This window comes from Muscardinus avellanarius, assembly GCF_963383645.1.
Source record: "Muscardinus avellanarius genome assembly, chromosome: 9".
Classification (NCBI taxonomy): domain Eukaryota; kingdom Metazoa; phylum Chordata; class Mammalia; order Rodentia; family Gliridae; genus Muscardinus; species Muscardinus avellanarius.
The window spans coordinates 110,175,218-110,201,793 of NC_137795.1; the positions used below are offsets into that span (position 1 = coordinate 110,175,218).

Consider the following 26,576-nt stretch of genomic DNA (forward strand, 5'->3'; position numbering starts at 1 on the left):
GCCTGCGCCCGCGGAGCACTGGACGGTGCCCAGCCTGTGGCTGCGGTGGCAATCTTGTGCCACCGAGGGCCTCTGTGTGCGAGTGTACCCGAGGCACGGCCCTCGGTGGTGGGCTGCAGGTGGGTCAGTGTGGGCCCCTTCCCTGGCACCACGGGCTCGCCCCCGCTGGCTCAGGAAGGCGGCAGGGGAACCAGGCGGCCCGCCACTCAGCTCCTCAGGTGGGTAGTGCCTAGGGCACTCTCCAGAGCTGACCCTCAGCCCATAGGTGGCCGTCCATCAGAAACCCGGCCTAGGGCACATGCTAGTGCGGTGTCCTTGGCATGCGAGAGTTTACCGAGTCCATGCTGGAAGTACCCTCGGGCGTTATTCACCCTACCCGGTGGATGGAAGTGCTGAGGCTGGAGCGTCCTTGCCTTGTCCAGGCTCGCCCAGCGAACAAAGCAAACCAGCGTTTGAGTCCTGGGTGTTAGACTCAGTCATAGTACCTCACCAGAGTGCCCATTTCATGAGTGTAAGTGTGTGTGTGGTGGGGAGGGGCACTGGGGAGTGAACTCAAGGGCATTCTACCTGTGAGCTATACCCCCAGCTCTGTTTTACTTTTTTATATTGAAATAGGGTCTCCTACCTTTGCTGAGTCTGGCCTCAAAACTGTAAGCCTCTCCTATCTTAGCCTCCCAAGTACGGGGTTTTCTAGTTATGGGTCACCACGCTTGGCTACAATGCCAATATTTTTTTCTTTTCTTGGTGGTACTGGGAGTGGAACCCAGGGCCTTCTACCTCTGGACTACACTCCCAGACCTATTTTTTATATTTTATTTGGAAACAGTCTCTTAAGCCAGCTGAGGCTGGCTTCGAACCTGTGTGATCCTCCTGTCTCAGCCTCCCAAGCGCAAGGATTACAAGTGTGCGCCACCACACCCGGCTTACAATGCCAGTATTTAATAACTAAATTTATAGTTGGCTTAACAGTTTATAGATATAGCCTTTTCCTTTTGGTTTTTGTTAGAGAAAAAACCCATTGGGCTTACTTTCCTTTCAGACATTACCTTTTGGAACTAGCCAATGCAGTTTTTCCCCATGTTTCTAATGAAAACACAGTTTTAGATTATTGGAGTATTTAGCACTCTGGGTAGCAATGAAACTGCTCATTGTGGAGGCTGAGGCTGAGGCTGGAGCCCCGCGTCCTGGCGGCCTTGACTGCAGGGACTTTGGTATTACTCACGTGGCTTGCCTTGTTCTCTTCTCCAGGCAGAAGGTTATGTAATTGGAAGCTGCATCAAACACATCCCGATTGCAGGTAGAGATATTACGTATTTCATTCAACAGCTGCTAAGGGAGAGGGAGGTGGGAATCCCTCCTGAGCAGTCACTGGAGACCGCAAAAGCCATCAAGGTAAAAACAGACGCCGGCTGGTGTGGGGGAGAGAAGTGGTGTCTGGACGCGTCCCCTCCCTGCATCTCCTGCTCCTGCCTCCCGTGTCAGTATCAGCCCTGCTCCCGCCTCCCCTCCCGGCCTCCCCTCCGCTCCCTCTTACTCCCCGACCCCCAGTGCTTGTGGACCTGGATTTGTGTCTGCATGAGGGAAGTGGGCTGAGGACTCGCGGCCCGGCCTCCTGTGGACGCAGGCCCTCTGAGAGCAGCTAGAGGAGTCCTGCGTCACCGGCACGTAGCAGAGCCCACGACACAGGACCCTCAGTTAGCTGCCCTCGCTTCCGTGTCTCTCTCTGTGCGTGCTCTGGCACGGAGGCGAACTGTAGCGCCGCAGCGGGCCGGTGGCGGGAGGCCCGGGAGCTTCCGTGTCTGCGCCGCGAGCGTGCGTGAGAGCAGCGTGTGCTAGGAGCTGGTGTGTGGAGCAGCGCCCGCCTGCCTTCCAGACTGCAGGCAGCACACTAGCAAAGTTCTGGGCGCCTCAGAGTTGAGGAAGACCGGAAGAAAAAGTCCCTTGTCCTCACTTAGAGCGGCGCCTGGCCTGGCCGGGTTAGTTGAGCTAGTCTCTGGATTACTCTGTTTATGACAGTCGCAGACTCTTCTGGAGGGGTGCTTCTTTTCACAGTGCAAAGTCAAGACACTGACAAAACCAAAGCAAGCTATCCTGAGTAGAAGTTTCATTATTACACAGACGAGTAGGGAAGGTGGTGTTTATTTTGGAGAAGGATTTAGCTGTGGGGTGAGGCGTGCACTTTCTCACGTGGCTCAGAGTTCCTGAGCGGGGGAGCAGGTGGGACTGAGCCCCCTCCGGCTGCCTTCCTCCTGACCCAGCAGCTCAGAGCTGAGTGAAAGGAACATTGGGGATGGGGCTTGGACCCCGCAGCGTCTACCTCTGAGCTCCAGCCTAGTGGTCTCACTAGGGCAATGAGGGTCTCACTGCTTGCTGAGGCTGGCTGTGAACCTGCAAACCTGCAACCCTGTGCTGGGATTACAGGCTTGTGCCACCATGCCCAGCTCATTCCCAAATTTTGACTGACCCTAGGTCAAAATGAGTGTGTTTTGGCTGGAGTGGTGGGGCAGGGGTAGGCAGATTCTGTAAGTCGGGTGCCACCTGTCGTGGCCCCGGGCTGGCATCTCCAGGGCTGGGCTCTCAGCACTAAAGTGGTGAGGGCCGGGAAAAGGGGACAGTCGGTCCCTTCCCGCTGTGGGGAGTTTTCCAGAGCTTCCTTAAGATTTTATTTATTTATTTAGTGGTACTGAGGATCGAGGCCCATGGGCTATGCCACTGAGCCATTTTTTAAAAAATTTTTGAGAGAGGGTCTCAGTTGCCAAGGCTGTCCTCTAACTCTGGATCCTCCTATTCTAGCTTCCAGGTAGCTGGAATTATAGGTATGCACAATACACTTACTGACTTTTTTCCTAGACTAAAATATCCCCAAGGTTTTCTCCTCCTTTTGCCTTTTCAATGAAATAAAATTTTGGACTATTTTTTTCAATACTAGGGATGGAACTCAGTGGCATTCTACCTCTGAGCTACACCCCTAGCCCTATTTTTTATTCTTTATTTTGAAATAGGGTCTCACTGAGTTGCAAAGGACCTCACTAAGTAGTAACTGGCACTGTCTTTGAACTGTGATTCTCCTGTCTCAGCCTCCCAAATGCTGGGGTCACAAGCATGTGCCACCATGCCTGGCTTTTATTTTTTTACTTTTGAGATAAGTTTTTACTAAATTGCTGAGAATGGCCTTGAACCTGTAATCTTCCTGTAATTGGGATTACAGGTGTATACTACCACACCTGGCAAAATTTGGACATTTGATACAGGCCTCTTCCCCCAACTCCCAAATCTATACAAATAGGAATCAGAATTGAGTCTCCCGCGGCTGATGCCCAGGGCCACTGGGAGCCCACTGGCCCCGAGCTGCACCTCTGTTGCGGTGGCCTTCCTGAGCCTCCTGCTGGCACCTCCTTCACCCCTGGCCTGCTCAGGCTTCCACTGTGCCACACCGTGAAGTCGAGTAAGAGGCGGCTTCTCTGGTCTCTAGGTAGCTGCCCTGCCTGGTTAGTTTTTGCCTCGTTTCCACACATGGTGGCTGAGCAGGCCCGAGGGTGTGTGCGGGCGTGGCGCGCTGTCCTTGTGCCATGTGTCCCTCGGCCAGGAGCCGCGTTGCCAGAGGACGCTGAGCTGAGTGCTCTTGTCGCCTGCTGCCTGCTTGGTCAGCCCTGCCGACGGGTCAGCATGGACTGCCGCGCTTACCCGGGAGCAGGAAGCCCTGCCCAGCTCCCGGTGGTTGTTGGGCCAGGTCTCGTGTGGCACTGTGTACTGGCCATTCCAACCTTCCTTCCTGACCTTCCTGACCACCTGCATCCCTTGGTTCCACGGTCCCTGTCACCTTATAACTTACCATTGCCATTTCCTTGTTTTTGGTACAGGTGACAACCCAGGGGCATTCCACCTCTGAAGAACACCCCAGCCCTATTTTATTTTTGAAACAGGTTCTTGCTAGGTTGATGAGGCTGACCTCGAACCTGTGATGGATAAGTGCCAGCATTGCTGGTGCCCCACGATCCCTGACTATCTTTGGTTTGACCCTTAGCTAGAGTGTCGGTGGGCAGGGATCTGGGCATTCCTTTCCCGTGTGTATCCCAGTGCCAAGACATTCGAGTGCGTGTTGGTGGAGTGACTTAGAGTGTCCGCTCACCAAGCACACGGGGAGCCCGAGGACCACTCCTTCATGTCGTGGGCAACAGGTGCTAGGATGTAGCTCCTTCTGGATACCTGTGCTGAGCATGCTCTGCTGGTCCAGAGGCGGATGGCTCCTGGCCTGTGGGAACAGGCAGAGTAGAGGCAGCAGGTGTGCTCTGACTATAGACACCTTGAGACGCTGCTTCATAATACAGTAACAAAACTTGAGGGACCCAGGCTGAGACCGATAGCCAAGCTGCAGAGAAAGCAGACTTACCTGTCCAGAGTGCAAGTGTAGTCAGCTATAATGTGAAAGAAGATGGAGTACGAGGCCTGGTAGCACGTCTACACTAGAGCACTGTGGGCTGTCTGGTGCATGGGGTTCCTGTGTGCTTGTCGTAGGGCAGAGACACTGGCAGTTGCTGACGCCTGGTGGTGTCTTTGTGTGTGTATGCAGGAGAAATACTGTTACATCTGCCCTGACATAGTCAAGGAGTTTGCTAAGTACGACGTGGATCCCCGGAAGTGGATCAAGCAGTACACGGGCATCAATGCGATCAACCAGAAGAAGTTCGTTATAGACGTTGGTTATGAGAGGTTCCTGGGACCTGAAATATTCTTTCACCCGGAGGTGAGCTGCTTCTCTTCTCTCCCGTGTCAAGTGCACGGTGGATGGAGCGATGCTGCCACCCAGCGTGCAGGAGCGTCCTCGCGAGGTCCAGGGCGCTTGCCTCTGGCCACTCCCCCTCCCCCACGCAGTTGGCTGCTCCAGGGTTTGGTGTCTGCTTCAGTAGTTAAGAACTGATTATCCCTGAGAGATTAGGAAGAAGTTTTAAGAGCAATAGGAGACACTGGAATTGAAATACCAAAGGGGGCTGTGCCCACATGACAGGGCGGCACGAAGCCTGTCTCTGCTCAACGTGGGTGCCTCACGGCCAGGCCACTGTTGTGATTGTTCTTCCTAATTCCCGTTTCAACCCACGGTAGCCCATCCTGCTGCAGCTTAGGGCATCCTCTCTGAGGTAGCACAGCGTTCCAGATGTGGTCATTTGAACTGGTAGTCGAAAGAATTAAGTAATTAAATGCAATAAGAAGCACTATTCTAAGATTTATATACAATGAATTTGTACTTTGTTATGTTTTTCTACCTGATTTAGTTTATATTAGGTAAGTTTCAAACTTGTATGCTTTTAGACACAAATATAGCCATTTTGTTGAGGGAGATGGCACAGAATCCTTGCCTCACTAGTTCTCTAGTGAAGAATGGTGATCACCTGGTGTGTATGATAATCTAGTGCGTGCACATGCCCCTCGAGTGTCGCCGAGAGCCTGGGGAGCAGCTGCACGCTGCCGCCCTCCTCTGTGACTGCGCACATGAACGCTTCCCTTGGCTTTTCACGTACATTTCCGATGCCACTGAGCTGCACTGTTGGCACTTCTACTCACTGGACAAATGGAGTGGAGCCAAGGATGTTTGCTCAGTGAGTGTCATGGGACTGTTTAATTTTGGAGCCACTGCCTTCAGGGAAGTGGATTCAGTCTCTCATTGGACATGTTCTCGTCCTTACATCCCAGCTAATTATTTTGTGCTACCAATGTTCACAAGTGGCACACTTGTTCCTCACTGTGTGTCACCAGGCTTGTGCACACACGCGTCCCTCCTCTCACTGGCCTGTGCCGTTCCTGTTGGGTGCCCTCCTTCACCGTCACCCCTAGGCTACTCACGCCACCACCCTCCGCACCTGAGGCCCATCACGTAGGAGTCCTCTGACATGCTTTCATTCCAGTGGGACGTATTTTCAGTTATGGTAAATTATGTACTGTGTTAAAATTACTTTAAAATGTATTTTGTGGTATTTGAGAGACATTTGTTATGTTTCTCTTATATTTATACATAATTTAGTTTGCCAACCCAGACTTCATGGACTCCATCTCGGATGTTGTTGATGAAGTAATACAGAACTGTCCCATCGATGTGCGCCGACCGCTGTATAAGGTATAAGCTGCTTGGGTAAGGTACTTTGATTTTATTCCCAGATTAAACCCCTGTCATTCTTAGGGTGGGCCGCTCCCGTCAGTGCGCAGACGTCCCGTGTCACCTGGTCCGTAGGGTGTTACAGGCAGCATGGCCGTAAAAGACTACTTGGAGAGGAAAGGACTTTGGTGTTTAGAAACATGGCTCATTTCTAAACGGAGGGACTGAACTTAAATACCGCAGCATCCTTCTTCTTCCTGGCCATGCAGGCCATGAGGCCAGGGTTGCAGGCATTTACTCAGTTCTGCCTAAACCGCCGTAGACAATACGTGAGCAACTAGGGGAGGCCGGCTTCCTGCAGCACTTACCTACAGAACAGACAGCGCGCTGTGAGGTTGGGGACTAGCTATGAAAGCCGAGTCCTAGTGCTTGCCAGGGCAGGCGTGGCCATTACCTGCTAGCTTCACCAGGCTGTGTGAGCGGCCCTGTGAGTACATCACCAAGTCAGTGCTGGGTATACAGAGGGCTGTAGGGGGGGCGCTGGACTCCTAAGTCAGCGTTTGTGGTTTTGGTCAGCATTGCCCGGGGCAGAGCCACAGGCTGCTGGCCGGCTTTCTGCCCACTTGGTGTCCAGAAGTGGTCAGCCCTTCCTGGAGGCACACACGCTGTGTGGATGGCAGAAGGGCCGCTGTCCACTCCCTGTTCTTCCAAGGCCCCTTTCCTACTCCTCCTTCCACCTTGACTTCTGTGTTAGTAAACGCATAGGTGTGGGCTTAAAAATAATCCTAAGACTTCTGCTTAGAAGAGAAATGCCGCGATACTGTGCGTCGATGCAGCCTCCGGTGCAGCCAGGTGCGTCTTCTCAGCCGCCCCATCCCTGTCCTTCCTTCTGTTGTTCACGTGTTTTCCTGCCTCGGTCCACGCTTGCCATGGCTCAGGCACCGTCACTGCTGCAGCCGACAGGAAAGACGAGGAAAAGGTGCCCAGGCCCAGAGAAACTTGGGTTAAAATGGGGAAGTAACCCATGCGCTGGACCCTGATGGGTAACCTGGGCAGGCAAGCTGTCCTCTTCCAGGAATGGGGATGTTGGCTTCCTGACCTCAGCTCCCGAGGCGCCGTCTCTCAGTCCCACAGCTGTACTTGGGCGGCCACAGCGGCCGTGCTGACAAGGCTGGGCGCAGAGACGCGCAGGAAGGACGTCTCTGCTGCACCTCCCCGTCCTGGGCCCTGTATTCTTCAGACCTATAGTCACGGCGCCCACTAGTGGCCGTGGTAGAGTGAGTAGGAGGCAGCTTGCTGTGGGCCCTGCTGGAGCAGTGAAGAAATTGCGGCTACTGAGTAACACTAACAGACCAGAAAGAGAACGGAGACCGTAGCAGGGGAGAGAATAAAAGGTGGCTCTGAAAAATAGAACATTTCACCCCAACTTGTCGAAGTAGGACTAACATGTAAAGTTGTTTTTTTTGGTGGTACTGAGGGTGGAACCCAGGGGCATTTCTACCTCCGGGCTATACTCCCAGACCTTTTTTATACTTTATTTGGAAACAGGTCTCACTAGGTTGCTGAGAGCCTCACTAAGTAGCTGAGGCTGGCTTTGAACCCGTGCAGTCCTCCTGTCTCAGCCTCCCAAGCGCGGGGGTTACAAGCGTGCACTCGGCTTTAAAGTTGTTTTTATTTAAAGTGTACAAAATGATTAAATGTAGGGGTACATTGTGGAATCCCACCATGATCATGCTAAGACACCTCTCACCTCACAGAGTCACGTGTGTGTGGTGAGCACATTTAACATCTATTCTCAGCAAATCTGCACAGTATGATTTATTTTTCTGAGACAGAAGCCTGGGTTCCACTCCATAGAATTTTTTCATTTGGAAACAGGGCCTCACTAAGTTGCTGAGAGCCTCACTCAGTAGCTGAGGCTGGCTTCGAACCCGTGCGATCCTCCTGTCTCAGCCTCCCAAGTGCTGGGATTACAAGCGTGCGCCACCTCACCTGGCTCCCACTTTATGGATTCTGATGTGGTTGGGCATCCTGGACACCAGGATGTTAAAGCTTTGCAGGTGATTCTGGGCTTTGGCCAAGTCCACAGCGTGCCAGCACCAGCTGCCTTGGGTGAGCTGGCACGTAGCGCTTAATGACTTGCACGGCTTACTCAGGGCAAGGCCGCTTCGAGTTGCTTTGTGAAGTAGTGATGTCTTTCTCGGTTCTGCTCATGTAGCATCTTGAGTGCCTGCTGACACAAGGCACTATTGCTGTTAAATCAGAAGGTTCTAAGTAAGGGTGAGGTATGGTTCTTGTCTTCAAGAGCTTACATAAGAGCTGAAAATACCGAAATACCTCTAATGGGAACCACTACAAGCTAAATGTCATTAAAGTGAATCATGTGAATTATGGTAATTGAGAGAAGGGCAGATTGCATTAATTAGAGAGACTGGAGATGGGCTTTGAGAAGGTGCCATCTGGGCCGAGTCGGGCCGGCCTGTGGAGCTGCTGTGGGGTGGCCAGCCCGCGCAGGACCCTGAGCGAGCACGGGGGCAGGGGGCCCCCCGGCTTCCCCACAGCCTGGGGGTGGAGGAGGGGTGGGAGGCAGGGGGAGGGCGTGGAGGGAGAGTGTGGACCAAGGAGAAAATGTCTAACCTCCTGGAGCAGGAGGAAGTTGTTAAAAGTCATTTAAAATGGCTTTCATTATGTTTGTGAAGATAAAGTGAATGCCGCCTTGATATAGTTATGGGTTGACTTTAACAAATTGTCTAGATTGGGTATATATATATTTATGTGTATTTACATATGTATAAATATGTAAATACACATAAATATATATTTATCGTAATGCCTTTTAAATCAGGAGAACATGTTGCAAAGCAAAGGAGTTATGTATTATTTTTTATTAATGCTGAATAAGTTTAAATATCTTTAACATTTGAAATAGAAAATTAGTATTAGGAAAAATACAGAGTATTAAATTAGGATAAGCATATAGATCTATTTTTCTTAATGCCTTTTAAACCAGGAGAACATGTTGCAAAGTAAAGGAGTTATGTATTATTTCTTATTAATGTTGAATAAGTTCAGATATCTTTAACATTTGAAACAGAAAATTAGGAAAATATCATTGGCTTTCTCTCCTTTTCCAGATAGGCCTTTTTCCAGAACATTCCTGGTTGAAGTCTAATAAGTGAGCAGATAAAAAGGTGGCTGCTCTGTTTGGGCCGAGCAGCAGCCAGAGAAGGTTCCAGAACTCTCCTCTTTCGGCCCCAACCCCACAACCTCTAATAGATCTTCCTAGCACATCCTAAAATGGCCCTTTCTTCCTCACTGGCAGTGGAGGCCTGGTGTTCATAACTGGCCGTGGGCTTGCCCAGCCCAGGAACATTAAGAAGCTTCGTCCTCAAGCCGAGCGAGGTGCTGTCTGCACTCCCAACTGTTGGGAAGGCGGAGGCAGGAGAATCCAAGTGCGAAGCCGTCCTGGGCAACTTAGTGAGACCCTAAGTTTACTTTAAAAAGGGCTGGGGCATAAATAAGAAGTGGTAGAGCCCCTCCCCCTCCCTGGGTTCAGTCTCCAGCGAGAGCGTGGAGGGTAATACTCCGGGGCCTTGGCAGCGAGGGTGCAGAGGGGCAGGAGCCTGTGTGTGCAGCGCAGGGGGTTGTGAGAGCCCAGGGTGGGCGCTGCCTGTGGGAGGCACCTGGGGCTGGTGCACCCCAGATGGCGTCTACAGGACAGCAGCCTCCTCCAACCCTGGTGTTCAGCACGGTGCCAGCGGCCACATGCGGCTGACGAACCTTGAGACATGGTCATGACAACTGAGGAACATCATTTTAAGTTTCAACAATTTAACTAATGCACATTTACTAGTCACGCGTGGCTAATGGCTACTTTGTGTGGCCAGCTCAGAACAGCGGATGCAGCCCAGGATGGGGACATGAGTATTCCAGGCAGTGGAACTAACCTATTTGCAGGGCAGGGGTGGAGGAGCTGGAGAGTGTGGCTTTGAAGGACCATGTTTGAGCCCACATTTGAACGTGGCACCTGGGATGTGCTTGGCTGGATTGGGCAGGGCCTGCCGGACAGGGCGTCGGAGCCCTGTGCTAGTCGGGGTCCCAGGAGAGACGCACATATCCAGCTGGAGACAGGGCCTTGTGCTGGCTCGAGTTTATTCTGAGAGCATTGTGGGTTTCAGGCGAGGCTGCGAGGTGACAGGATGTCCGTAGAAGAGTGCTTGGGCTGCACCAGGGGGTGTGAGCTGGAGGTGCAGCTTTGGAGTCTGGAAGAGCATGTGGGTGTGTTGTACCGTGGCGAGGCGGGTCTGCGCTCGTGGGATATCACAGCAGTGGGTGTGTGGATGGGCAGGTGGCGAGAGGAAAGGCTCCGCAGCACAGGTGAGGCCTTGCTAAAACAGGTGTCTGACTTCACATCCAGGAGGACGGGTATCATTTGTGGAGAGTGGGGACACAGGAGCAGGGGAGCCACTGGAGGAACAAGAGGTGGGCTCTTGTTTGCGGAGAGGCTGATTGCACACATAGGTTGAAAGCTTGGGAGGAAGATCTAGGCTGGACAGAAAGGCTCAGGCTCATCTGTGTGCAGACAGAAGCAAAGGTGTGCAAGTGGGTGCTGCCGAGGCTGAGCACCAGGAGAGGGCGCAGGAGCAGCCTTGGGAGAGCGCACAGGAGGCTGTTTTCAGAGATCAGCAGAGAAAGGCTGCAGCAAAGATTGCTCTCCAGAGTCAGCGTGGTGGCTGTCTCTGCTGCTACATCTAGGCGTCTGTCTGTATGATCCGCTCTAAGGAACTGGCTTGCAGTTGCAGGCACTGGTGAATCTAAGATTTATAGGGCACTTAGGAGGCCGGCGGCCAGGCCGGTGTTGGCGCTGCGTCCTGAGGCTGACTTCCTTCTCTGGGAAGCCTCAGTGTTCTCTGGGTCTCAGCTGAGTGGGTCGTCGCTTCACTTGTGCACGGTGCCCTACGGCCACACCAGGTCAGTGTTTGTCCATCACTGGTGCTGCGGCCCGGCCACACCAGCACACACAAAAAATGACCATCTTGGAAGCTTAGGAGTAGTCTCAGAAGAGAAGAGAACTCTGGGAGCTAAGACAGACGGCTGGCATTCCCCTGCCAGGTGACACTGAGAGGTCCCGCCGATGGGGAAGTGGCTCTTGGGGTCACCACCAGGATTGGGCAGTCTTGAGAGAGAAGTAAGCCAGAGGCCAAAGTACAGATTGTGAGGAATCTGCCCCTGGCTGGATCCTGCGGGGGGCAGCTGCGCAGAGCCTGCCTGCAGACCCGCTTGGGTTCCTCATGCAGTCTCCATGTTTCACCTAGTTTGCTCAGACTGTGCTGGGATCTCAGTCTTTGGGTTTGGTTCAAGAGTAAAAAGCTCCAGGACTGGGGTGTAGCCCAGTGTAGAGCACTTGTCTAGCATGAAGGAGGCCCTGCGTTCAGTTCTCAGCACCCAGACCTCCAGTCCTAGAGAAGGGAAGAGGGAAACCTTTCACCAATAGCACAGGAACAGCAGGGCTTCCCACAGTTGTCAGCCTACTGTAGCAGTTGATAGCATCTAAATTGTGAGAGGAGGAGGCTACATATGTGTGAACATCCTTTTCCCCCTTTGGTTGTGGTGTTGGGATTGAATCCAAGGCCTCCTGCGTGCTAGGCAAGCCCTCCGCCACTGAGCCTCAAGGGTCCTCTGAGAGCGTTAACGTGTCTGCAGTTATGCGCAGTGGCTGACAGGCGGCGCTGTGGTCTGTCAGACTGTGTAAGAGGAGCACCTCTGGCGCTTAGGTTTAAAACAGGAGTGGAAAGTTTTGTTATTTTGAATACCATATTAGATATTAATGAAATGAACTTGCTGTTTGCATAGATTTTACTTTAAAATTTTCGGACTTAAATTTCAGGAGACAGGTTGTGTGTAGCATTTATAATACTTTGTGCTACGCCATTCTTTTGCCAGCAGGTGATAGGATGTTTCTGTTTGCAGGGGTAATTTAAAATTGAGATTTTTATTTGGCATCACAAGGCACACATTTAAGCAGCAAGGTAAGGTACTTTTGTAATTGTTGATGGCTCTTGAAAAATCCAGGCAACACACAATTACGTAATAAACAGATGGTACCTTAGCACCATCTGAAAGGTAGTCTATAGGACAGGGTTCAGAGCCACTCAGGGAGGAGGATGGTCAGGGGCTGCATATTAAAAATGCAGGGACAGCTGGGTGTGGTGGTGCACACTTGTAATTCCAGCATTTCGGAGGCTGAGACTGGAGGATCGGGGTTCATGGACAGCCTCGGCTACTACTTAGTGAGGCCCTCTGCGACTCAGTGAGACCCTGCTTCAGAATAAAGAATAAAAAGTAGGGCTGGGGGTGTAGCTCAGAGGTAGAATGCTTCTGTATCCCATCCCCAACACCGCAAAAAAAAAAAAAAAAATATGCAGGGCAGTGTAGGAAATTTCGACTGTATATGAGCAGAGATCATTATTTCTAATTTAAAATGTTTCCAATTTAGAAAACTTGAGATATGCCAAAAACTTAAATGAAGAAAGCAGAAGTTACTTTGTAATTATTGTAAGTTACTTTGTAATTGTGGTTTCTACTCTTTCCTTTTATTGTCTTAAAATATAAGTAGGTTTGTAGATATGTTGTGCCATAAATATATTTTGTATCCTGTGTATTCAGGTTGCATTATGTTATAAGCACTTTCTTTTGTTTTTATTTCTTTTGTGGTACTGGGGATGGAACCCAGGGACATTCTACCTCTGAGCTATACCTCCAGCCCATTTTTTATTCTTTATTTTGAAACAGGGTCTCATTGAGTTGCAGAGGGCCTCACTAAGTAGCTGAGGCTGTCTGTGAACCATGATTCTCCAGTCTCAGCCTCCTGAATGCTGGGATTACAAGCTTGTGCCACCATGCCCAGCTTGTAAGCACTTTATTTATTTATTTAAATTAATTTTTTTTTTTTTTTTTGCGGGTCTGGGGTTGGAACCCAAGGGCAATTAGACCTCTGAGTTACACCCTCTGTCTTATTTTTTTATTCTTTTTTTTTTTTTGTGGTATTGGGGGTGGAACCCAGAGGCTTTGTACCTCCGGGCTATACTCCCAGACCTATTTTATATTTCATTTGGAAACAGGGTCTCACTAAGTTGCTGAGAGCCTCACTAAGTAGCTGAGGCTGGCTTCAAACCTGTGCGATCCTCCTGTTTCAGCCTCCCAAGCGCGGGGATTACAAGCGTGCACCACCATGCCCAGCTTTTATTCTTTATTTTGAAACAGGGTCTCACTAAGTTGCAGAGGGCCTCACTAAGGAGCTGAGGCTGTCTGTAAACCACGATCCTCCAGTCTCAGCCTTCTGAATGCTGGGGTTACAAGTGTGTGCCACCTTGCCTGGCTGTAAGCACTTTCTTAAGTAATTAAAACTCTTCAAAAATTATCTTAATGAGGTCTGCACTGTGATGTGCCTATTTCAGTACTTCCCTGTTTCTTACACGCAGGTCTCTGTTTTTCTAGGCTTGTTCACTGTTCGTTTCTTTACTGGGCACACATGTTGTTTGGGCAGTCTGACATGCATGGAGTCTGTAATTAAGCTTTTGAGTCGAATGGCCCTTCTCTGACAGTTTGCTGACTTGAGCGAAGAGATAACTTTCTGGCCAAAATGCTTCCCCAGCTCACTGGGTCTTGGAATTCATTTGGATTTCTAGTCAAAATTTTAAGTGGACTCATGGTGAGAATAACTAGGTATTGGGAAGACGTCTTTCCATCTTCTGGTGATGCTCAGAACCCTGACCACAAACGTGTCGGCAGTGATGAGGACACACTGTTTTCTCAGGCAGACTGCTCTTAGGACGGGTCTCTCTGAACTTGGCTACTTGGAAGCTTCCGAGTAGGAGTGGAGCCTCCCAACCGAGCTGTCCCCTGGGCCGCTTGCTGTCTCCACAGTGCCCGATTCCTTTGCCTCTCTTTTCCCAGGCGCAAGACTGGGTGCAATGAACGTCAGTGTCTCGTAGACTTGTTAGAAGATGTAGTTAGGCAAGCCTTGTAAAGGCTTTAAGCACAGTGCTTGGTGTATGTATAGTAAGTACTATTAGGTAAAATATTAAGGGCTCAGTAGATATTTTTCTCGTTTTTGGGGAGGCATTGGGGATTGAACTCAGGGGTGTTTTACCTCCAAGTTACACCTCCCAGCCCTATTTTCTTTTTTAATTTTGAAATAAGGTCTTGCTAGGTTGATGAGAGTCTCATTATCTGCTAAGGCTGTTCTCAAACCTGTGACCTTCTGTCTCAGCCTCGCAAGTACTGGGATTACAAGCATGTGCCACCACTCCAGGCTAGATATTTCTCCCTGATCCCATGGCTGTAGGCATGGGCTGGAGTCTGGCAGGCGGGAGGTCTTCTTGCAGTGTGGTGCTGGACCAGTTCTTACATCCCGCTGCTTAATCTGTACATGGAGTGGTGACGCTGCCTGAGAGTGTTGCTGTGAGGTTCATGTGGACAGTGAGCATCACAGCACCTAGGTGACGAGGCTGAGCAGGTAATAATCATTGTTAGCACTGACACCGAAGTAAGTGGTGAGCAAGCCCTCATGAGTTAAATCAAGATGTATAGAGAAGACTCCAGTGACTGTGTGAAGGAGCACACGGCACACCTGTGACTGTGGGTGGGCTGAGCTGGAGATGACAGGACCTGTTTAGATTAGCTCACCCCCAGACCTGCCCCAAAAAAAAAAAAATGTCTTCCTAGCTGGGCATGGTGGCGCACACTTGTAACCCCAGTACTTGGGAGGCTGAGGCAGGAGGATCACAGGTTCATGGCCAGCCTCAGCTATTTAGTGAGGCCGCCCACTACTTAGTGAGACCCTGTTTTATTTTATTTTTTATTTTTTATTTTTTATTTTTTATTTTGCGGGTCTGGGGATGGAACCCAAGGGCATTAGACCTCCGAGCTACAGCCCCTGTCCTATTTTTTATTCTTTATTTTTTTGAAACCGGGTCTCACTGAGTTGCAGAGGGCCTCACTAGGTAGCTGAGGCTGTCTGCGAACCGCGATCCTCCTGTCTCAGCCTCCTGAATGCTGGGATTACAAGTGTGTACCACCACGCCCAGCTTGAGACCCTGTTTTAAGAATAAAAAATGAAAATGAATAAATTTTGAAAATGAAGGGGCAGGCCGGGCGTGGTAGCGCACGCTTGCAATCCCCGCGCTTGGGAGGCAGAGACAGGAGGATCACACTGGTTCGGAGCCAGGCTCACTGGCTTAAGTGACCCTGTTTCCAAATAAAAATATAAAATAGGTCTGGGAGTGTAGCCCGGAGGTAGAAGGGCTTCCAGGAACCCCAGTACCACCAAAAAAAAAAAAAAAAAAAAAAAGAAAAAAAAAAGAAAATGAAGGGGCAGGAAGGACCCCCCTTGGCAGAAGTTGGTTTGTTGAAGGCCGAGGGCAGAAGTGGAGGCCTTGGCCGGGTGGAGGCCCGAGCCAAGAGGCCGAAGCCGAGTGAGGGGCATCGGCACCGGCTCTGCAAGTCCATTCGCTCGTTCCTGCCCGGAGCGATGCTCAGGGAATCCGCCATCTGCTGCGGTGGTTCTGGGCATCAGGACTGATCAGCTGTGACCGAGGAGCAGGTGTGGCAGCAGGTCAGCGAGTGAGGGAGTGAAATGGGGTGCCAGCGCCGAGGAGGAAGTGAGGCAGGTGGCCGCTTGGGCAGGAGGCTGAGCCTGGCGCAGGAGTCAGAGGAGGCTCGGTGGAAGCTTGCGGAGTCTCACTGGCCTGTGCTCAACGGTGCTTCATTCCACTCACATTTTCCTTTTAGAAGTCCTGTGGTTTCAACCCTCACATTTAAACCCACAGCCTGTTTAATTTGTGCATGCAGAGTGAATGCGTGAGTGTTCATTTTTCTCCCCATGCATATCAGTTAATCGAGAAGTATTTGTCGGAAAAGACTATTCTTTATCTATTAAAGTACCTTGGCCACTTCGTCTAAAATCATTTGGCCACAACATATGCATAGTGCTGCTTTTATGATGCAGTGAAAAATGACTGATGACACGTTCTGCCTCTGAAGGCAAGTCAGCGTCTTGCCGTGCTTCTCACGTGTCGTGATGGACATTTATTTTCATACCCTAGTGAATTATTTTTTAATTAAAAAATCCATTGCAGAAATGTGACAAGTAATTGCAAAGCCTGACCCTGCGCTGGATCCCGCTCTGGAGAGACACACGCTATTATTGAATGTTAATAGATCAGGTGACCAGCGTGGAATCGGAACTGCAGATTAAAGTTCTATATTAATGCATCTTATGAAGTAGACAACTGCTCTGTGGCAACCCAAGAGAAGTGTTTTGATTTATGGTAAATACTGAAGTATTTTGGAGTAAAAGGCTATGGTATATAATTTACTCTCAGATGATTTAAGAAGAATGTTTTGGGGGAGAGGAGGAAGGGAACACAGCCGATAAAGCAAATAAGAACTTTACTTCAGTGCTAACAATAGCTTGTTATCTATTAGATTATGCCCTTATGCTGATCTTGATATTATTTCTTTGTTTTAAATTTGACTCAATTTTTATTATTATTTTTTTTTATTGCTGTTGAGCATTGAACCCAGGTGCATTCTGAGCTCCACCTAAGCCCCTCCCCCTTTCTTTTTCTTTTTATTTGTGCATTGTAGTCATACATCCTACTGGGGTACAAGATGGTGGAGACATACACGCACACATCACCCAGTTAGCTCTTACCCGATTCCCACCTCATTCCCTCCCCTTCCTTCTCATGTTTGGCTTAGTGACTGACTTTGATATGTTTGTTAATGTACATCATGTGCATTAGAGAATTTCCCTCTTTCCCGCTCCCATCTCCTCAGGTTGCATTATTTTCTCATCTATAGTCTCTCCTTCTTCATCTAGAGTTCATCCTATGACCCATTTCTCTCTAGCTTTCACATATTAAGGAGAGCATCTGATTTCTTATTTTTTGTGACTGACTAATCTCACTTAGCATAATGTCCTCCAGTTCCATCCATTTCCCTGAAAATGATGTAATTGAGGTTTATTTGATGGCTGAGTAAAATTCCATTGTGTACATATCCCACAGTTTTGTAATCCATTCATCTGTTGATGGACATCTTGGCTGGTTCCATAGTTTGGCTATGGTGAATTGTGCAGCTATGAACATAGATATGGAAGCATTCGTTTGGAAGTTTGGTTTCCATTCTTTTGGGTACATACCCAGCAGTGGTATTGCTGTATCATATGGTAAGTTTGTTCCCATTCTTCTGAGGATCCTCCATACAGTTTTCCAAAGGGGTTGCACTAATTTGCAATCCCACCAGCAATGTTTTAGAGTTCCCACTTCTCCACATCCTCACCAGCATCTGTTGTTGTTTGTGTTTTGAATGATTGCCATGCTAGTTGGAGTTAGGTGAAATCTCAGGGTAGTTTTGATTTGCATCCTTCTGATTGCTAATAATGTTGAGCATATTTTTATGCATTTATTGGCCATTTGAATTTCTTCTTTTGTGAAGTTTCTATTTAGTTTCCTTCCTTCCCCTTTTTTTCAATACTGGGGATGGAGCCCAGGGGCGTTTTACCTCCGAGCTACACCCTCAGCCCTATTTTTTTCTTTTTTTTTGAAACAGGGTCTCATTGAGTTGCAAAGGGCCTCACTAAGTAGCTGAGGCTGTCCACGAACCCGGATCCTCCTTTCGTAGCCTTCCAAGTACTGGGATGACAAGTGTGCTCCACCATGCTGGGCTCCCTTGCCCATTTTTTGATTGGGTTTTTTGTTTTCTTAGTGCTGAGTTTCTTGAGTTCTCTGTATATTTTAGATATTAGTCCTCTATTGGAGGGGTAGTTGGCGAAAATTTTCTTCTGTTCTGTTGGTTCTCTGTTGAGGTTCATGATAGTTTCCTTTGCTTTATGGAAGTTCTTCAGTTTTGTGCAATCCCACATATTGATCTAACTTTTAGTTTCTTTTGCCTTTTGGGTCTTATTGAGCAAGTTTTTACCTGTGCCTATGTGTTGCAGTGTTGGACCTATGCCTTTTTGAAGGAGCAAGGTCTCTGGTCTAATTCCCAAGTCTTTGATCCACCTTGAATTGACTCTTGTGAAGGGTGAGAAAGTGGGGTTTATTTCCATTTCTGCCGCAAACCGGCTCAGTTGAGATGGGTGTGATCCCACTCGCGATCGAAAGTCTCAGAAAAGATGGGGAAGGATAGGGTGACGTACTGCAGCCTCTTATCTGCAGCGATTCTTTCCCTGCTAGGAAATAAATTTCTTTAAGTTCCTACTTGCGGCGCTTTCTGAAAAGAATCTGATATGGACAAGAGCTTCTTGAGCTAATGACACTTTATTACAAGAACCCCGAAAAATTTATACCCTTCACCAGTAAAGTTAAGAATAAGAGAAAAAGAGGTGAATGCAATCACTGTAAAACAATAGTGAATAACATGTAAACAAAGGTAAAAAAACTAGTCTGGGCTTTCGGCTTTCAAGAGATTAACTCCGGATCTTCTCCGGGATCTTGCAGACAGGCAGTTCCAAAGGGCAATCTCCCAGAAGAAACGGGCACGCCCAAGGCTTGGAGGCCTCTCGAATCTTCTTTAACTTTCTTGGAACTTTCCATCTTTTGGGCTCAGTTCGTATGGCAGGCATGGGTAGATGTGGTGATTCAGGTGGATGTGATAGAGTTTTCTCAGGTGTTGCCGCTTTACCTTTTAAAATATGAAAGCTTAAGCAAACTCACAACACAGTTTGGCAGACAAACACTAAAAATACCATGAAGTTTTTAGTGATAGGCTTATTAGAAACCTATTCATCTTATAAATAATCCATATTCTGTCCCAGACCCTTTGTAATATCCTTTCCTTGGTCACGTGGTGCCTCCCCCATCTCGGACAGGGCTCATACTGGGTGTAAAGGTCAAGAATCTTTCTAGTCTTCAGCTCCATTGTATTGGGCAGTATTAGTTGCTCATGAACTGGGTTGCTTTGATGTTACACCCAACGTTTGTCTTCCCGTATCTGGGCAGGATCACAAAGAGAGGTAAATGGAGGCATCGGGTCGCCTCCCCCTCTAGGTTAGTTAGTAATTAGGTTGAAGGTCAGAGATTGAGAGGAAATCTGTGTTTGTAATTACTGACTGGAATGCTACCACTGCATCTAATCTCTAACTAAGTTCTTTTACCATCTGAACAAAGCCAAGGACATTTAGAGGTTTGGACAAATTACCAGAAATTTTATTTTCCACGGACTCAGTTTCCCTCACAGTCCTGATCTTACACCACCGGAGCAATTCATGTGGAGAGTTAAAAGAATCATTACTAAAAGAATAATAGTTATGAAAGAATATCTAAAAGTGGAGAGTACTTTCGGCCAGTGACCACACCTTCTCTCGGGGCTATTTCTCACGTTGAGATTTTGCCTATGGACTGCATGAATAATTTGCATGCAGATGCCGAGAGGGCGTAGCTGTAGCTGGTATCTACACATTTCCATATTTGGCTAACCAGTTTTGCCAACACCGTTTGTTGAAGAGGCTATCTTATTTTTCCAGTGTATGTTTTTGTCCCCTTTGTCAAAAATCAATTGGCTGTAAGTGTGGATTTGTTTCTGAGTCTTCTATTCTGCTCCATTGGTGTATGTATCTGTTCTTGTGCCAGTACCATGCTGTTTTTATTACTAGGGCTTTGTAGTGTAGTTTTTTTTTTTTTTTGGTGGTACTGGGGTTCCTGGAAACCCTTCTACCTCTGGGTTACACTCCCAGACCTATAATTTTATACTTTTTTATTTGGAAACAAGGTCTCTTAAGCCAGCGTGGCTGGCTTCTAACCTGCGCGATCCTCCTGTCTTCACCTCCCAAGTGCGGGGATTACAAGCGTGTGCCACCACACCTGGCTATGTAGTGTAGTTTAAAGTCAGGTATTGTGATTCTTCCTGCATGGATTTTGTTGCTGAGAACTACTTTGACTATTCTGGATTTTTTTTTTTGTTCCACATGAATATAAAGACTGAGTTTTCTATGTCTGTGAGGAATGATCTTGGTAATCTAATGGGTATTGCATTGAATAGGTAGATCACTTTTGGAAGTATAGCCATTTGATGATATTTATTCTGCTTATCCAAGAACATGGGAGATCTTTTTAACTTCTAAGATCTTCTTTGATTTCTTTTTTTAATGTTTTATAATTTTCTTTGTAGAAGTCTTCTTATGTGGGTACTCAGTGCTATGACTTTTCTGCTTAATACTGCCTTCAAAGTGTTCCAGAGGTTTGATATGTTGTATCTCTATTTTCATTTGTTTCTAGGAATTTCTTGATTTTACCCTCACATGTTCTATGACCCATTCTTTGTTCAACAATGTGGTGTTCAGTCTCCACATGTTTGTTTGGTTTCTCTGGGTCTTCTTATAGTTGATTTCTAGGTTCATTCCATTATGGTCGAAAAGACACAGGGAAGTATGTCATATTTTTAAAAATTTGCTAGTGCTTACTTTGTGGCCCAGGAGAATGTTTTGGATTTGTTTTGGAGAATGTTCTGTGAGCAGTCGAGAAAAATGTGAACTCTGCTGTAGTTTGGTGGAATATTCTATATGTGTCTAATAGGTCCGTTTGGTTGATGGTGTTCTTTAGGTCTGAGATATCTTTACTGACCTTTTATCTAGAAGATCAGTTTAGATCTTCTAGATCTATTTGAAGTCTCCCAGTATTATAGTATTGAGACTGATGTGTGACTTACTGTCATAAAATTTTGTTTTATGAAAGTAGTTGCACCTATGTTTGGGGCATAAATGTTGACTATTGTTATTCCTCTTGCTGGATTGTTCCTTTGACTATTAAAATGACTTGCTTTATCTCTTATGATAAGCTTGGGCTTGAAGTCTACCTTGTCTGATATCATAGTTGCTACTCCTGCTTGTCTTTAAGTTCTGTTGGCATGGATTACCTTGCTCCAGCCCTTTACCTTTAGTTTATTACTATTTTTACTTGTAAGGTGTGTTTTTTGCAGGCAGCAGATAGTTGGATTCTGCTTTTTAATCCATTTTGCCACCTTATGTCTTTTTATTGGTGAGTTGAGGCCATTTATGTTCAGTGTGGTTATTGAGAGATGATTTTTTTTTTTTTTTTTTTTTTTTTTTTTTTTTTTTTTTTACCTTACAATTTATTTTTATTGGTTCACTATAATCATATAATCTTTTTTTTTTTTTTTTGCTTTTCTTTTTTTTTTTTTATTTTTTTTTTTTAATTTATTTTTTATTGGTGCAATGTATTCATACATCATAGTGGTATAAAGAAAATACTTTTGTAGACATACATGCACATCTCGTCCAGTTAGCCCCTACCACGATCCCCACCCCATTCCCTCCCCATCCCTCCTTCCCACGCTTGGCTTACTGGTTGACATCTAGTATTATAACAATTTATACAATATTAACATTGATAATCTCACATAACAGTTTCATTTGTCTGGTACCAAACTTTTGATGACTTAAAGATAACATTTCAATATTTCTTTTTGCTTTCTTTCTTACCAGAGAATATTTTTTCTTTTTTTTTTTTTTTTTAGGTGAAACTATCATACATTTATTTATTTATTTTTCAGAAAAAATCTATCCTGATATGGAATATGGACTCTAGATACCCAAAACAGTCTCAAAGGAGAACAAAGCTAGAAGATGTATGTTTTCTGATTTCAAACCATATAAAGCTACAATAATTGAAACAGTGTAGTACTGTTCTAAAGGCAGATATATAAACCATTGGAGCTAAATAAAAGCCTAGAGATAAATTCTTCCATACATTGTCAAGTTATTTTTGACAAGGTTTCCATGAACTTTTGGTGGAGGAAATACTAGTCTTTTAACTAAATATTGTTGAAAAATAATAATAAATGAAAAAGAATAAAATTGGACCCTTACCTAACACATATACAAATATTAACTCAAAATAGATAAAAGACCTAAATATAAATCTTAATACTATAAGCTTTTAGAAGAAAATCTGGGTCATAAAACCTCACAACATTGAAATTGGAAGTGATTTCTTGGATATGATTTCAATGGCACAGGCAACAAAAGAGTAAATAAACTCCCTAAAAAATAAAAAAAAAAATATTGTATATCCAAAGACAATGTAAACAGAGTTAAAAGTTACTGATCCTCTTCCAAGAGTTCCTCCTATGACCCATTTCTCCCTAACTCTCACATATTAGGGAAAGCATCTGATTTCTTATTTTTTGTGCCTGACTAATCTCACTTAGCATAATGTCCTCCAGTTCCATCCATTTCCCTGAAAATGATGTAATTGAGTTTTTTTTGATGGCTGAGTAAAATTCCATTGTGTACATATCCCACAGTTTTGTAATCCATTCATCTGTTGATGGACATCTTGGCTGGTTCCATAGTTTGGCTATGGTGAATTGTGCAGCTATGAACATAGATACACATGCATTAGTTTGGTAGTTTGGTTTCTTTTCTTTTGGGTAGATACCCAACAGTGGTATTGCTGGATCAAATGGAAGATTTGTTCCCATTCTTCTGAGGATTCTCCATACTGTTTTCCAAAGTGGTTGCACTAATTTGCAATCCCACCAACAATGTCTTAGAGTTCCCACTTCTCCACATCCTCGCCAGCATCTGTTGTTGTTTGTGTTTTGAATGATGGCCATTCTAGTTGGAGTTAGGTGATATCTCAGGGTGGTTTTGATTTGCATCTCTCTGATTGCCAGTGATGTTGAGCATTTTTTCATGCATTTATTGGCCATTTGAATTTCTTCTTTTGTGAAGTGTCTATTTAGTTCATTTGCCCATTTTGTTATTGGATGCTTTGTTTTCTTAGTGTTGAGTTTCTTGAGTTCTCTGTATATTCTAGATATTAGTCCTCTATCAGTGGTGTAGGTGGCAAAAATCTTCTCCCATTCTGTTGGCTCTCGATTGAGGTTCTTGATAGTTTCCTTTGCTGAACAGAAGCTCTTCAGTTTCATGCAATCCCATGTATTGATTCTCCTTTTAATTTGTTGTGCCTTTGGGGTCTTGTTGAGGAAATGTTTGTCTGTGCCTATGTGTTGTAGTGTTGGACCTATGCCCTCTTCAAGGAGCTTCAAGGTCTCTGGTTTAATTTCCAAGTCTTTGATCCATCGTGAGTTGACTTTTGTACAGGGTGAAAAAGTGGGATTAACATCCAATTTTCTGCATATGGTTAACCAGTTTTGCCAACACCATTTGTTGAAGAGGCTATCTTTTTTCCAGTGTATGTTTTTGGCCCCTTTGTCAAAAATCAATTGGCTGAAAGTGTGTGGACTTGTTTCTGGGTCTTCTATTCTGCTCCATTGGTCTATATATCTGTTCTTTTGCCAGTACCATGCTGTTTTTATTACAATGGCTTTGTAGTATAGTTTAAAGTCAGGTATTGTGATTCCTCCTGCGTGGTTTTTGTTGCTGAGAACTACCTTGGCTATTCTGGGCTTTTTGTTATTCCAGATAAATTTAAGGACTGATTTTTCTATGTCTGTGAGGAATGATCTTGGTAGTTTAATGGGCATTGCATTAAATCTGTAGATCACTTTTGGGAGGATGGCCATTTTAATGATATTAATTCTGCCAATCCATGAACATGGAAGGTCTTTCCATCTTCTAAGATCTTCTTCGATTTCTTTTTTCAGTGTTTTATAATTTTCTTTGTAGAGATCTTTTACTTCCTTGGTCAGGTTTATTCCTAGGTATTTTATTTTTTTGTGGGAGATCCTGAGTGGAAGTGTTTTCTGAATTTCTTTTTCATTGGATTTATGGTTGGTGTACAGGAAAGCTTCTGACTTTTTAAGATTGATTTTGTATCCAGATACCTTGCTGAATTTGTTGATCAGTTCTATAAGCCTTTTGGTTGAGTTTGTTGGGTTTTCTAAATATAGTATCATGTCATCTGCAAATAGTGAAAGCTTAAGTTCTTCTTTTCCTATTTGTACTCCTTTGATTTCCTTTTCTTGCCTTATTGCTCTGGCTAGAGTCTCTAGTACTATATTGAAGAGAAGTGGTGATAGTGGACATCCTTGTCTCGTTCCAGTTTTTAGGGGAAATTCTTGAAGTTTTTCCCCATTTAATATGATGTTGGCAGTGGGCTTATTGTAGATTGCCTTAATAATGTTGAGATATGTTCCTTCTATTCCAATTCTCTGCAGTGTTTTTATCATAAATGGATGTTGAATTTTATCAAATGCTTTTTCAGCATCTATTGAGATGATCATGTGGTTTTTGTCTTTGATTCTGTTTATATGATGAATTACATGGATTGTTTTTCGTATATTGAACCAGCCTTGCATCCCTGGGATGAACCCTACCTGGTCATGGTGAATGATTTTCTTGATGTGGTTTTGAATGCGTGTTGCTAGTATTTTGTTTAATAGTTTTGCATCCAAGTTCATCAGAGATATAGGCCTGTAGTTTTCCTTCCTTGAACTGTCTTTATTCGGTTTGGGTATTAGTGTGATGTTGGCTTCATAGAATGTATTTGGGAGAGTCCCGGTTTTTTCTATTTCCCGAAATAGTTTGAGTAGTATTGGGATTAGTTCTCCTATAAAGGTTTTATAGAATTCACTTGGGAAACCATCTGGTCCTGGGCTTTTCTTTGATGGTAAGCTCTTTATTGCTATTTCCATCTCTTTGATTGTTATTGGTTGGTTTAAGTGTTCTATATCTTCTTGACTCAGTTTAGGAAGGTTGTATTTATCTAGGAAGTTGTCGATTTCCTCCAGATTTTCCATTTTGTTGGAGTATAGTTTTTCAAAGTAGTTTCTGATAATCCTCTGGATTTCTACGCTGTCAGTAGTAATGTCTCCTTTTTCATCCCTTATCTTCATAATTTGGGTTGATTCTCTCTTTTTTTTAGTTAGGTTGGCTAGTGGTTTATCAATCTTGTTAATTTTTTCAAGAAACCAGCTTTTGGTTTTGTTGATTCTCTGTATTGTTTTTTTATTCTCTATTTCATTAATTTCTGCTCTAATTTTAATAATTTCCCGTCTTCTGCTGGCTTTGGGGTTCAATTGTTCCTGCTTTTCAAGGGCTTTGAGGTGTGTCATAAGGCTATTTATTTGAAGATTTTCTGTTTTTCTTATGTGAGCACTCAGTGCTATAAATTTTCCTCTTAATACTGCCTTCAAAGTGTCCCAGAGGTTTTGATATGTTGTTTCTTTATTTTCATTTGTTTCTAGAAATTTCTTGATTTCACCTCTTACATCTTCTATGACCCATTCTTCATTCAGAAGTGTGGTGTTCAGTCTCCACATGTTTATGTTGTTTCTCTGGGTCTTCTTATAGTTGATTTCTAGTTTCATTCCATTATGGTCTGAAATGACACAGGGAAGTATGTAACATTTTTTAAATTTGCTAGTGCTCATTTTGTGTCCCAGGATGTGATCTATTTTAGAGAAGGTTCCATGAGCAGCTGAGAAAAATGTAAACTCTGCTGTAGTTGGGTGAAATATTCTATATGTGTCCAAGAGGTCCATTTGGTTAATGGTGTTCTTTAGTTCTGAGACATCTTTACTGACCCTTTGTCTGGAAGATCGGTCTAGTATTGTGAGTGGTGTGTTGAAGTCTCCCAGTATTATTGTGTTGGGATTTATGTGTGGCTTCATGTCACAAAGAGTTTGATTTATGAAAGTAGCTGCCCCTATGTTTGGGGCATAGATGTTGATTATTGTTATTTCCTCTTGCTGGACTATTCCTTTTACCAGTAAAATGTGACCTTCTTTGTCTCTTCTAATAAGTTTGGGTTTGAAGTCTAACTTGTCTGATATCATAGTTGCTACTCCTGCTTGTCTTCGAGTACCATTAGCATGGATTACCTTGCTCCAGCCCTTTACCTTGAGTTTGTTCCTATCTTTACTTGTGAGGTGTGTTTCTTGTAAGCAGCAGATGGATGGATTCTGGCTTTTAATCCATTTTGCCACTTTATGTCTTTTTATTGGGGAGTTGAGGCCGTTTACATTCAGTGTGATTATAGAGAGATAATTTTTAATTCCCAACATGTTAAGATCTTATTTCTGTTTGAGATACTGTTTATTCTTCTTTGCTTAGTTGTCTGCTGGATGGGAATTCTTGTTTCTTTGGTTCTGGCGTGAATTACCCATTTCCTCTTTGCAGTTAATCTCCTTGAGTATTTTCTCTAGCGCTGGTTTTGAAGACATAAATTCCTTCAGTTGCTGTTTGTCATGGAAGCTTCTTATTTCCCCATCTAATTTGATGGATAGTTTTGCTGGGTAGGAAATTTTTGGCTGGAAGTTGTTTTCTTTCAGAGTTTGGAATATGTTACTCCAAGCCCTTCTGGCTTTCATAACTTGGTTTGGGAAGTCTGGAGTGATTCTAATTGGTTTGCCTCTATATGTCACATGGCCTTTTGTTTTTGTTGCCTTTAAGATTCTCTCCTTGGCTTCCACATTAGTCATTTTGACAATTATGTGGCGTGGGGATCCTCTTCTCTGATCCTGTCTAAAGGGAGTTCTATAAGTTTCCTGGACCTGT

General features: G+C 45.5%; 1 protein-coding gene across 8 annotated transcripts in view; it reads left to right on the forward strand.

Moving 5' to 3' along the window:
- Positions 1-26,576, forward strand: part of ACTR3B (actin related protein 3B) — a gene marked incomplete at both ends in the record, with an annotated part of 68,540 nt that overhangs the window by 32,360 nt on the left and 9,604 nt on the right. For 6 of the 8 annotated variants that reach the window (XM_080701570.1, XM_080701572.1, XM_080701574.1 and 3 more), the window contains 3 exons: positions 1,249-1,392; positions 4,571-4,744; positions 6,017-6,109. In XM_080701570.1, the coding sequence (XP_080557696.1) occupies positions 1,249-1,392; positions 4,571-4,744; positions 6,017-6,109 (411 nt within the window). The remainder of the gene's footprint in view (positions 1-1,248; positions 1,393-4,570; positions 4,745-6,016; positions 6,110-26,576) is intronic. The other 2 variants (XM_080701577.1, XM_080701575.1) reach the window with 2 other exon arrangements.